Source organism: Mixophyes fleayi, chromosome 7, assembly GCF_038048845.1.
Source record: "Mixophyes fleayi isolate aMixFle1 chromosome 7, aMixFle1.hap1, whole genome shotgun sequence".
Classification (NCBI taxonomy): domain Eukaryota; kingdom Metazoa; phylum Chordata; class Amphibia; order Anura; family Limnodynastidae; genus Mixophyes; species Mixophyes fleayi.
In genome coordinates this window covers 133,939,904-133,953,526 of record NC_134408.1, presented here as the reverse complement: position 1 = coordinate 133,953,526, position 13,623 = coordinate 133,939,904, and the positions used below count along the sequence as shown (strand labels likewise).

General features: G+C 40.7%; 1 protein-coding gene across 1 annotated transcript in view; it reads right to left on the bottom strand.

The window, feature by feature from the left end:
- ACVR1C (activin A receptor type 1C) overlaps positions 1-11,847 on the bottom strand; it is a 96,284-nt gene extending 84,437 nt beyond the window's left edge. The window contains exon 1 of the mRNA XM_075180842.1: positions 11,643-11,847. Within this exon, the coding sequence (XP_075036943.1) occupies positions 11,643-11,715 (73 nt within the window). The 5' untranslated portion in view covers positions 11,716-11,847. The remainder of the gene's footprint in view (positions 1-11,642) is intronic.
- Positions 11,848-13,623: the final 1,776 nt, after the last annotated feature.

Below are 13,623 nucleotides of genomic sequence, written 5' to 3'. Positions count from 1 at the left end.
ATCCTAATCAGGCACATAGTAACTGAGCTGTACACAAGGATTCAGATCATATCATTTACACATGGATGTTAATTTTTAACTTTTAACAAGGTCTTTTTTTATAATTATAGCCTTTTGCCCGTTTCATAAACAGAAAGTTTATGTGCTTCTGGTGCACAAATGAACTTAGATAAACAAATGTAATAAGATAAACAAACATTCTACAACATTAAAAGAAAAGTACATTATACCAAGCACCATTTCTCTTCGGAACCTTCCCAAAAACTGTATCAACTCATGATTCCTGCCCATTTATAATAATATATTTTATTACGACAAAATGGAAAGATGATACTGTAAAATGATTGGAGTTTGTATCATTCAGACATATCAGGCAAACCGTTTTATTACAAAAGTCCAATTCAATATTTATTCCACAGACGACATACAAGTTCCACTTTTGTTGAGCTGGTAAACAGCAACTTTAACAACAATTTTCAGACATTAGAAAACTCTAAAACCCGTGTTTCATTCCGTTCCTAATCACAGCTTTATGGAGAAATCCCTTTATACAGGTGAAATGTGTTGGTCCTGTTAACAGGCTGCGGTTTAGAAGATGCCGTACGGACACTATACTAGCTGCACTTTTAAACTTTAGAGCTACAGGTACATGAAAATATTCTCCAGGCTGTTTACCCAGGATAATCATCCAGCTAAGGAGCAGAGATGCATGGAATTACAGTTTTTGTTATCCTTTAATCTGTTTCAAAATGCTTATTTGCATAAATAGCCACAGGCACGTGATAGAAGTTGTACAGAGACCAATAAATATGTAATAATTCTGGAACAAATTAAGACAGATTGACTCAAGAAAATTATCTTAAAAGTAATATGTAAAAATGTTAGATGATATTAAAATTAATTAGACAAACAAAAGTGCCTTAAGCTGGGTACACACTACACGGTTTTTGTCCAATAATCAGCTCAACCAGCCGACATACGACCGCTCGTTCAAAAGTCGGGTCAGTGTGTGCAGTGACACGATGGTCGAAAGTCTGCCCAAATGGACGATTGTCGCCTCATTTGGTTGGTCGTACCGTTAAATATTTTCGTTCCAATCTCGTTTCCGTTGTGTAGTGTGTATAAACTTCCGACCGATGTGTACGAAATTGAAATCATTGCTCACGTCAACATGGCTGTAAAAAGTCGCTAAAGGGACGTCCGCTCTTCCCTTTATCGTCTAAAACAAGGCTAGTGTGTATGCAGTCCATGGACCGAGCGATCGGACCATCGATCGCATGTAAAATAGATCGGCATAAAAAGTTGGTGGAAAATTCTGTAGTGTGTACCCAGCTTTAGAAAGTGTAAAATAACTCAACTACTGGAAGGTATTTTCTTTCAATACTTTGTATTCCTATTATATGGGAGCTTTTTTATATTAGAATTTCTAAACGATGGTGTCTTCCATTGAGCTGGCTGAGTAGTAAATGTGGATATGAGCAAATGTGAGGACAGAGGCGTCCTGGGGCGTTTATTTTGTTTCACACACGTGAGGGCAATACAAACAATGGAGTAAATATATGTGCACAGCATATATATATATATATATATATATATATATATATATATATATATATATATATATATAAAAATAGATATATATATATAATATATATACTTGCTGCACAGTGTATTTCAGTGCTGTGTGTATTCCTGGGTGCATGCTCTCTCTAAACATCTAGGTTCTGTGTAGACCTTAGATAGGATTGTCATCCTGTGGTGCATTGGAGATAGTTTATGAGCTCAATATCTATCGCTGCTGAACATAGAAATGGAATAATCTGATAATAGCGCATGGGTCGGGTAAACTCCAATGTGGACAGCAACAGTTTGGGAGTTGAGAGAAGGATGTATCAGGGGTTGCAGAGGAAAGAGAAGCACAGATGGTGTCTTATCATAAATGTACAGTAGATGATGATGATGTAGCATATGTACAATGTTTGCATGATGACAAGTGAGATAATGAATGCAATCAGCAATGGTAGACTTCTTGCAGGACATCTGGAATTGGGTAGGCACAATCTAAATCAAGTTCAAGAGCAAGAGTATCCATATCTGGCTATTTATTATTGCAAGCCCTTGACTTCTATTATCTGTGTTCTTGGTAATACAGAAGGATCTAGCAGGGGTGTAATTATTCAATGTACAGAGTAAAAGTACCGTTAACTAAGGGCTCAAAAAGTTTATGTTGACTAACTGTAGACACTTTTATTAAACCACAAATAAAAAACATAAAACCAATGAGTAAAGGATAGGATACAATAAACAATTTCCAATTGTAAAGCGCTACGGAATTTGCTGGCGCTATATAAATAAATGTTGATAATGATGATGATACAATGAAATTAAAACATTTTATACAGCCTGCTTCCTCAGGTGTAATATATATGTATAATGGACGTGGTTTGGGGTGCAAAAACAAGATGTAGTGTCTGATTGTGAACTGAAGGGAGATGTAGATGGAGTGCTCTGTTGAGGGGGGTGGAGTGCTCTGTTGGGGTTGGCTGGGACATGGGGTGTGGAGGGACACGAGGTGGCTGGGACAGGGGTTTTCTGGAACATGGTGTGTGCTGGGACAGGGGTGTGTGCTGGGACAGGGGTGTGTGCTGGGACACGGGGTGTGCTGGGACACGGGGTGTGCTGGGATAAGGGGGGTGTACTGAATACTGTGTGGCTGGGACAGGGGGTGGCTGGAACACGGTGTGGCTGGGACAGGGGCTGGCTGGGATAGGTGGTGGCTGGGACAGGGAGTGGCTAGGACAAGGGGGTGGCTGGAACACGGTGTAGCTGGGAGAAGAGGGTGTACTGTAACAAGGGGGTGTTCTGGGACAGGGGGGTGTGCTAGGGCAGGGGGGTGTGCTGGGGCAGGGGGGGTGTGCTGGGACAAAGGGGTGCCTGGGACAGGAAGTGGCTGGAACATGGTGTGGCTGGGACAGGGGGTTGTGCTGGACAGGGGTGGCTGAGACAGGGGGGTGTGCTTGACAGGGGGGTGACTGGATGGACATTATTTGAGAAAGAGTGAGGTGGGTGTAGAGAGTGGATATGTAAGTATACAATGAAAGTAAACAATGAAGTACTCTTTGTAGTGCAGTGATAAATGCCTCAGTAAATGTATTGTCTGATTCTTCTGCTTGTTCATTTAATAGTGTTGTATCATGATTATAGAATAGGTCACTGGCCCTGCTATAAGCAAACGTCATAAGAAGTTCAGGATAGCTCTTCTTTAGTAGGCTATTCTTAACGATAGATGATTGTAAGTCAAAGTCAGAAACTAAGCCACACTTACATTGTATATTTTTAAATTGCCCATATAGAATATTGTTTTTCCATCTATGATTGTTTCCACTTTGAAAGTGTAAACAGTGTCAGTAGCTTTGAAAAACATTTTAGTGATAATTTGATCTGTTTTACTCATAATAGAGAGACTCAAAACATCAAAGTGATGATAAGATTTAGAATAGTGGAACTGATGTAATCGAGGAACAAAGTAGTGGATTTTGAGAACTTTTCAAAATAATAAAGATGTTATCTATATATCGACCACAGAAATTCAGATTCAACCCATAGGGGTTATTGATCCAAATGTTCACTCTACCTTTATTTATTCATCATTAACATGGCGGTGCACCACACATGGGCGTTATCCTGGGCAATCAGGAAACTAGTTATTACACAAGGGCCCCTCTGTCTTCACAACTGTCTGTTTTAGTATTGTATCTTGTTTTATTAATGTATAATAAATATATTGTTTTATAAATGGGCTCTCCTTGTAACAATTAGGGAATAGAACGGAGCTGTATACCAATAGTTGCTTTTTCCAAATTCTGTATACTGCCCTTTCCCTTATAAATTACTCCTGGATATGTGCCAAATATGTCTAGTTAATGTACTGGCTGATGTTTGCTGTTTGGCACCTCTGAGGGTGTTATAAAAATGAAGTTGTTCCAAAGGGATATAAAGGTTCTGCCCACTGAGACAGGAATGTTCCCTAAATGGACCGTTTCCACGGCATCAATCTCGCTTAAACGTCTCCTCCAGCAATACATGGGTACAATGGAACAGAAATAGGTGCATGATTTCAAAGAAGAGGAAAAAAAAAAGAATTATCTGCTCTGTGCTACCAAAATCTTGGAGAGTCACACAGTATGTCTCTCAGTTTAGCAGAGGTGCACTGAAACACAATACTGCATTTAGCTACATTTTTAACACAAAATATTTCCATGGAGTTGGGTTTGTTTTGCATAAATTAAATTGTGAAAAAGGAAGAAAATTAGCAATTCAGGGGTCTATTTACAAAACTGCAATCAGCCATAAACCTGGAGGGAACAGCTGAGAATGTTCATTGCATCAAGTTACACCATTTATGAGATCACTTCTGCATTAACCTACATTTCATGGGTTTCCCCACTCTAAGGGGACTACAATGTTAGTAATTTATGAAGAGCGAAAAGCACTGCAAACCAATGCCATCTCAGGATGGCGTTAGCTTATCTGTTCTTATGGGGTGCCCTGAATATGGAAAGGCTACGCTTGAACCCCTGCCGAGTCAAATCCTATGCACATACTTGCCAACTCTCCCGGAATGCCTGGGAGACTCCCGAAATTCGGGTCGGTCTAACGGAGTCCCGGGGAGCTGGCAAATCTCCAGCATCAGGCAAATTGCGGGTCTAAAATGACGCGATTCGCAGCAAAATGGCATTTGTCGCGAGGGGCAGGGCCAAAATGATGCAATTGGCAGCGCCCCCCCCCCCCCCGTCCTCTGGACACACCCCTCTACCAGATGTAACTTCCCAAATGGAGGCAAGTATGCCTATGCACAAGCGCGGACTCTAGCTGCACACACGCATTTTACTTTCTGCCTCCACCAGCAGCGTCAGGTAAAACGGGTCATGTAGGATGAAGGTCTTTACTGGAGCCCCTGAGCAGCCCAGGCATAGTAAATAGAACCTATATTTTGAATCTATTTTTATAAGCTTATTTTCGCACATTCATTCAGCTATCATTGTTGTTAAGTTCTAAGACGTTGTTACATGATAACATGCTTGCGTAGTTTTCTCAGGAAAACAGCAAAATAAGAACTTCTGAATTGGCTTTTACGACTAAATAATGGTTACAACTGAAAATATGAAAATATGTTTCAAAATCAGCATGTATGGAACAGTTGCAGCTGTTAGAAGCTGATAAGTAACTCCAGTTTATTAGCTCTTGCAAAGTTCTCTTGTGGAGTGCAAGGCTAAAGGTCAGGGGTTCAAACAGTATGCAGCCTGCCTGTCACAGCACAGTTATATTACTCTGCTAGGAAACATTTCACACACTTACGCTCACCACGGGCAGATCTAGAGGTTTGGCACGGTAGCCTAAAGAACTATTCACACTGTAGTCTACATTGTACAGATCTGGCCATTAAGCAACCCCACGAGGCCCATTTGCTGTCAACAGCTAATGTCTGCACATACATGCAGACCACGGTCCCTTGGTCTTGGGCACCCCACAAGGAGCGATGCCGGGAGAATTTGGTCCAGCATGGCCCAATCGCCCAACCTCGTTGCCCCATGTGCTTTCAGCAATACAACGTACTGTTATTAATTGTAATATAGAAATTTTCATGTAACTTGATAGCTATAAACAAAAAACAATTCAAACTATCAGCAGTTACAACGAAACACAAACAGTTATCTCTGCTACATTTTCTAACTGCATGCAGTGTTGACATATGCTGTGGTTAATAAATGATTAAACCGCTTCTCTATATCATATCTACATGGGTCTAGTAGAAAAAAGAGTCATTGAAGAAGTTTTCATAGAGGTAACTATAAGATAAGCTTTGACTGACAGCAATACAGGTTCTAGGAATGTAATGCAATTAGTAGATTATTGGTGTTTGCAACAGAGTGTTAATATGCTACTTATAAAAAGGAAGCTATTAAAATTGAATTAAAAAATTTGCAAATATATATACTAATACAGAGAAACATTATACCAGGGTACAAGAATGCATTTAGCTTAACATCATAAATACAATATACATCAGGTAAGTTGATTGCCACAGTGTTTCCATAAGATATGAAAGAATTCTTACCGAGGACAACTTGATTTTCTAAACATATTGCCCTATCTTCTATTTCACTACTCACTCAATTTTATTACCCATCATTTTTAACGCTTGTTACGCTTGGATACAAAGCAGAAACCCTCTGGATAAAATTGTATCTGATGCACAGACAAATAAAACATACATATCTGCCTGGATGATGTGAAGTAAATGGTGAAAAACATATCTTTGTGTTCCAAAAAACAATCTCGAGTAACTATTGATGCTCCACAGAAATAGCCTTTATAGAACGGTGATGGAATCAGTGGGTACAGTAAAATCTGTACAGATTGTGTTCTAATATCACTATGTCAGATTGGGCAAATCTGTGTATGTTTGTGTTCTTATGAACTCTGAAGGAACTTGGTCTCTTGAACGTTCCAAGAGGTCAAGCACCACAGTCGAGCTCAGTAAGCTTTCGGCTACTAACTTTGCCAGGCCCTGGAATCTAGCTTAAGATGTCCTGGAGTCAAATTCAGATCAGAGGTGGTGCAAGACCCCAAGGACAAACTCCTAGAATTAAGTCCCAGACAAGCAAGCACCAGTCCCGAGTGGGGGCCTGGCAGCTGTTTGCACAAGGACAAGGGGGCAGGCACACCCCCTTTGTCACTATGGTAAATGTCAAGTGAAAGGCTGACCCTTGTGTACAGATAAGAAGATCAGCCTGGATTGGGTAAAGGGGCTGGGGACTGGTTGTCAGACCTGTGTAAATGAGTATAAAAGAAGGGCTAGTAGCACATGTCTAACACTACATGCTTGTGGTATGTGCATGCACTAAAAGGAAGTTCTTGAGCCAGTAAATACCATTACAATTAGGACTGTGCTTGTTCCTGTGAATCACCTGACCCTGCTGTGTCCCTCTGACCAATAGCATAAAGCTCACACTTAACTCCATCCACCGGCTGTCCAGCAATGAGTCCAGCTCTCCTGTGTCAGCACTCTGCCAGAAACCCAGCAGTGTGATCCACTATAAGCAGTCAGGGTGGATAAGACCACAGCTGCTGCAGCAGGAACACCTTTCCCCAATAACTTTGAGCAGTTCCAAGTGACAGTGGAGGAGGCTGATGGTGGCAGTGACAGCCCCTCCTGGTGGAGTGGAGGGGCACATTACACCCATCCTGGCCAACAGTGGCTGGATAAACTCAAGCACCGTCTTAAGACAACAGTTACAGTAGTGCCAATTACTCAGGAGAGGAGTGACTGCAGCACAGGGGGATGCACAGGAAGCCCAACTACAGCAGGATGTCCAAGAAGGACCCCAGGGTTCGGTGACCAAAACAAGCATTGAGCCCCTCCAAGGAAATGAAAGGGGATATGTGTAAGGTGCTAGTGCGCTGGGAGATCTCTCCTTTGGTAATGTCTGCTCTTAGCTTCCTTCTAAAGGGGCTCCTGACAGAGGTGGAGTGGCCCCATTAGGAGGAACCTAAGAGCAGACATTACAAAGGAGAGACACCAGAATAGTACCTACAAGGACTTACCAGATAACCATCTCACAGGAAAATCCCCAATGTTGGAACTGAAACCGCCGCCTCCTACAGCCTTTAAATGAGGAACTGGCGACTTCGCTAAGGAAGCAGATGGAGGTAATAGGAGTCAGTGTGACTGACGCAGAGCTTGTTGTCCATGCGTGGAACAACAAGGTGGTGCCACAACCCCCAGCACCCAGAGAACAGGTACCAGGTGCTTTACCCAAGGTTGGGTACTAGACATTTCTACATTTGAGGACAGCGTTGGAGACATTGATGATCATCTGCTGGTTGTGAAGTGATTTGCAGACCCCATGACTTGCCAAAGAGGAATGGAGTGAAATATTAGATCTTCACGCTGCAGAGACATGCAGTGGAGACCTATCATGGAAGACTGCACAGACTATGATGTAATTAAAGGGGCCCTCACAAAACATTACACCATCACCTCACAGACTTACAGGCAAAATCCCAGAACAGCCAAAGGCAACCGAGAGGGCTAAACATTTCTATTCAGCTACAGCAATCCCCAATTTAGAACAACAGTGCTAAGGGGCCCGGTGACATGTTCTGCCCCTGATAATTAACAAATAATTTTTTTCATAATTAAAAAAAGTTGTCCAAAAATACCTGTAGAGCAAGATTTAAGGTGGCCACGCTCAGGCAGAACTAGTCAGACAATCTGGTTATTTTCAGCCTAATTCGCGTAACTTCCCAATGTGTGTGTCATCCTAAACTATCACAATCCTTATTTTACTTTGATCTGTGTTGACCCTTTAGAATGAAAACTCTGTTCGTCCTGCAGCCTCAATCAGCATGGGCATCCCATCAGGGGAGGGCTGGCAAATGTTAGCCCGGGGGCAAGACTCAAATCAGCAGCCTATTAGGAACATTTTAAAGGAGAAAAAAAATCAGGTGGCCCAGTGACCCAGCCCATAGTAGCCCACTATGGAACCGGCCTGGGGGGCTGATGCCCCCCTTGCCCCTCAGCTCAGCCTGCCCCAGCATGCCATGCTCACTGCAATCTCTACCAACCTTTACTGTCACTCTATTAAAAAAGAACTAAAATAAAGAGAACATCCTTATTGGGAGTTTTAAGCCCATTTTCATTCGCTGCTTCCAGCTCTTTTTTGAAACGTTATGTCCAGTCCGAAACCTACTGTGAGAGAACCTTCCCACAGGCAGCTCACTTCCAGGGGCGACAGAGACAGTTCTTGCCCCCTGGCTCCTACATACATACTTTAGTCCTTTCCTCAGTGCTAGTTGCTGCTTCCCTCTGACAGTGACTGCAGGAGAGATATCACTGTGTCATACCCCCCCAACCAACCAACCAATATGAGGACATTGGAAGGGGCGTGGCTTACACTGAAGCGGGTGGAGTGGGCATGGTTGGTTGAAAAGTGAATGTGATTGGGCCATCGGGGCATGGTTTGCGTGAATTGATGGCGTGATTTGTGTAGAATGGGGAGTGGCTTCTTTTGTACAGATTTTGCCTGGATAAAAGTTTTGAGGTCTGCTGTGTGCCAGTTCTTAGAGGCGCTATGTAAGGAGCATGGTGTCCAACAGCAAAAGGGAAGGAAGTATGGGGAAGGGAGGAGAACTTACTTCTCTGCACACACAACAGTGGCGCTGTTAACCATTGCGCTCCTCATATAATGACCGCAGGAAGAAGCGCACCATGCGCCTTCTCCTGAACTCACTATACAAGGGTAGCGGTGACCTATGCGTTATTGACCAATGCTTTATGACGCAAGATCCCGTTATTTTAGTAGTGTAGTGTAGAAAATAAAAGCTAACATTTGATTGGTTGCTATGAGCAACAGCACCTTTTCCATGTGCACCATTTTTCATAAATCTCCAAAATTGAGTGTTGGAAAGAATCCTGTTTTTCAAATCGACCAGTCACCAGCAGTTTATAATTTGCAGGTTCAATAGTTATATATCATTCCAAACACTTGTTCAAACTCATTTATTTTTAAGTTTTAATTTTACATTGTAGTTGCCCCGCACCCCTCTTCTTTAACGGTGTTTCATCCCTAATGACAAAGTTATTCTATGTGTACGATATGGTAGATTCAGCAGGCAATCTGATAAAATTCAAACTAGAAAATGGATCACAGTCTGCCAACAATAAGGACATTTGTGAAAACTGGTGTCCAGGTGACTGTAAAAAAGCTGTTGTAATCCATAAAATTCAATCAGATTTTCTCATTTTTCTAGTGCAGTTTAGAAAATGAAGACCAGACTGTCTATATTCATGCCGCATTATTATTTTATTTTATTCTGTATACTAATAATTTTTTATTTACATGTTACAAACTTGTGACCATGGGCTATATGAGAGCAGATTTATTTAAATCTATTTATTTTACACAGCAAGGAATGGTTCCATAGACAACCACAGCTATACACGTAACTTAAATCCAGGTCTGGAGGTACAGCGCTGATATCTGTACAAGACCTTACTATTTATATGCCAAACACAAAGAACACAAATGCCTAAATTTGGTCTGGTTGCATTGGCAATAAACTGCCAACTATATCCATCAATCAAATGAATTTGCTCATCTGTAAGTGGAAACACAGACAAAGACAAGTTTAAATTCCATGTCATAAAAATGTCAGAAACACAGAACACTTTATAATGTTCTAACAACACCCTCTATCATTTACAGTACACTGGTACAGGAAAGGTTGTAAAATGTCCTTCTAGGTATTCTGTACAAATACACATCTATCAACGATATATACCGGCAGGGCTGTTTTGTGACCTTTTTTTAGAAGCTCTCTCCCTTAAGAAGATTAAACTCGGACTAAGAGTTCACCCAACAACAGCAGATTTAATCGTGTATAGCTCTCCCTCGCCAGCAAAGCCTCAAACACAATGTATTATTAATAATTATATTCAGTATTAACACGTTTTGTTTAGACAAACCGTTCCCGTTCCCTGTGGAGTGTATAAAGGAGAGGATCCACCATAATTGCCTGCTAGGATCACTCTTTTACCCTCACTGGGCATGAACGCACCAAGCATAAGACTAATGACTTGAGTAATGCCAGCTAGTTCATGCTAGTCTGCACTGGCATAATACAACCTTGTTCTTGTGGTTATGTAGTTGTTATAATTTTCATCAAACAATATGACAATCAGGTAGTACAGTGTAGGCATACCCAGATTGGTGAACTTAAAATATATATATTTAGTTTAAAATAAAATTGTCAAATCAGGGATATTATTGCCAAAATTGCCAAGACGTTGCAAAAGGGTGATCAATAATGCTAAATACGAAATCATTTAAAACTAAGAAATATAGATGACAAAGCTTTTCAGTACAATGGGATTATTGCTGGTCCAGTCCACAATCCTAACGAATAAATGTCTCTCAAAACTCACAGTAGTATAGTCTTTGATGTAACATTGTCAACCAGTACAAAAACTGCAAGTTGATACAGTAAATAATTGGTTAAGACTATTTGGCAATATACTGTAAACTTTTTTTTTCTCTCTCTCTCTCTTTTTTATAAATCATTAGTTACAAAGCTGTTTAAATGTTCTTCCCATTTAGCCATTAAAATTTAAAAACCTATTTTATTAAATACATTTTAATATTGCTAATAATTATAACAGTTGTTCAAATGCCATTCCAAAATGCTAGACTCAGCACATGTGGAGTTGAAGGTAGATTTAATGGCTGTATACTGCAACTGATATTAAACTTTTCAATGTTTCTGAATGATGTTCCCTGGATTAGCAAAGTGTAACTGATATATAATAATACTATGAATATAGAATAACATATTGTCATTCACATACAGTCATCACACCTGCGGTGCTCACATGGCCCTGTTGATATCTATGCTATGGCCTGGGAGCTGGTATAGTTATATACCTATATATATGTTGTATATACACAGTTATATAACTGTGTTATCACACAAACCCTTAGGCTGCCCCCCTTCATCTCCCATCCTACCCCAGTCACTGGAGCACACAGCGCGGTAACCTTATCATGCAGTCCCTGAAGTTGAGAAGAAAGTCCCAGTACCTGAGCTGAGAGTGACAGCTCCCAGCAGCAGCAGCAGAGCCCGGGGCAGGGGAAGAAGCCCGGCGGTCAGCATGGTGCACACTCATCTGCAGGCTCTTGCCTTCCCCGGCTGGGTTCGGGACCTTGGTCCCCTTCCACGGGTTGAGATGTCCGAGCTTAGGGGCGCAGGAGGCAGAGGCAGCAGGAATGGAGCTCCCGGGGCACTTTCCAAGCTCTGATCACATCCAAACAACTCCGCCTCCAGCCTGCTGTCACTTACTATACCAAGTCACATGGGAGCTGTCACTTGTCAGACAGCCCCCTCATTAGTTGGGCACTGCTCACACTTGTTATTGCTAATAACAAAAATAAAAGCATTGCTAACAATAATAACAGTATATTATTATTATTAATATGAAATGCTTAGAACAGGACTTATGTTTATATGTTTATATTGATTGTTATATTTCTATATATGTGTGCGTGTATAATATATATATATATATATATATATATATATATATATATATATATATATATATATATATATATATATATATATATATCTATCTATATATATATATCTCTCTATCTATCTATCTATATATATATATCTCTCTATCTATCTATCTATTTATATATATATATATATCTCTAGATAGAAAGATAATAAGCAAAAGGCGCTTAGTGCAATATTAAAAAAACACCAAAATGTGTGACAATGATTTACATATATATGTGTATACCTCATATACCATATAAATATAAAAAACATACAAATTTGCGCAGCAGGCAGCTCCTCAAAAACAAGCACTCATTTGCAAGTGCTCAAATAATTCTAAAAGACAAAAGAAGAGAAGCGCCACGCATAGAGTATTAAATGACCAACAATTAGTCTTCTCAAAATGGCAAACAAGTGAATTGGCCTCGTACCAAAAGACAAATAATAAACAGCTTATCTGTAATTAGATTCCCGACATCCTATATAGACTCCTTGATGTCCAGTCTTTATGCTTCCAGAAGTTCAGATCACTGGACTTGAAGACATTTTTGTCGGCACACTGTTTGTTCCCTCTTTGTCTCCTTATCTCTTATCTTTAGCAGACTCCTTTCTGAGGAACTTGTTACATTTCACGGTACTCAGTTGCCCTCGGGACTCAGGCTCAGGTAGTAGAAGTTGTTGATCTAGCACATGGTTTGAAATGTTCCTCCTCACAGCAAACAGTCAGGGCCTTTTTGCACTGACACAGAGAGGAGTCTGCTAAAGATAAGAGATAAGGAGACAAAGAGGGAACAAACAGTGTGCCGACAAAAATGTCTTCAAGTCCAGTGATCTGAACTTCTGGAAGCATAAAGACTGGACATCAAGGAGTCTATATAGGATGTCGGGAATCTAATTACAGATAAGCTGTTTATTATTTGTCTTTTGGTACGAGGCCAATTCACTTGTTTGCCATTTTGAGAAGACTAATTGTTGGTCATTTAATACTCTATGCGTGGCGCTTCTCTTCTTTTGTCTTTTATATATATATCTCTATCTATCTATCTATCTATATATCTCTCTATCTCTCTATCTATCTATATATCTCTCTATCTATCTATCTATCTATCTATCTATCTATCTCTCTATCTATATATATATATCAGGGCGGCACGGTGGCTAAGTGGTTAGCACTTCTGCGCTGGGGTCATGAGTTCAATTCCCGACCATGGCCTTATCTGTGTGGAGTTTGTATGTTCTCCCCGTGTTTGCGAGAGTTTCCACAGGGTCCTCCCACACTCTAAAAACATACTGGTAGATTAATTGGCTGCTATCAAAATTGACCCTAGTCTCTCTGTCTGTCTGTCTGTCTGTCTGTCTGTGTATGTTAGGGAATTTAGACTGTAAGCTCCAGTGGGGCAGGGACTGATGTGAATGAGTTCTCTGTACAGCACTGCGCAATCAGTGGCACTATATAAATAAATGGTGATGATGATGGGTAGAACAGTGCTGGACATTTAC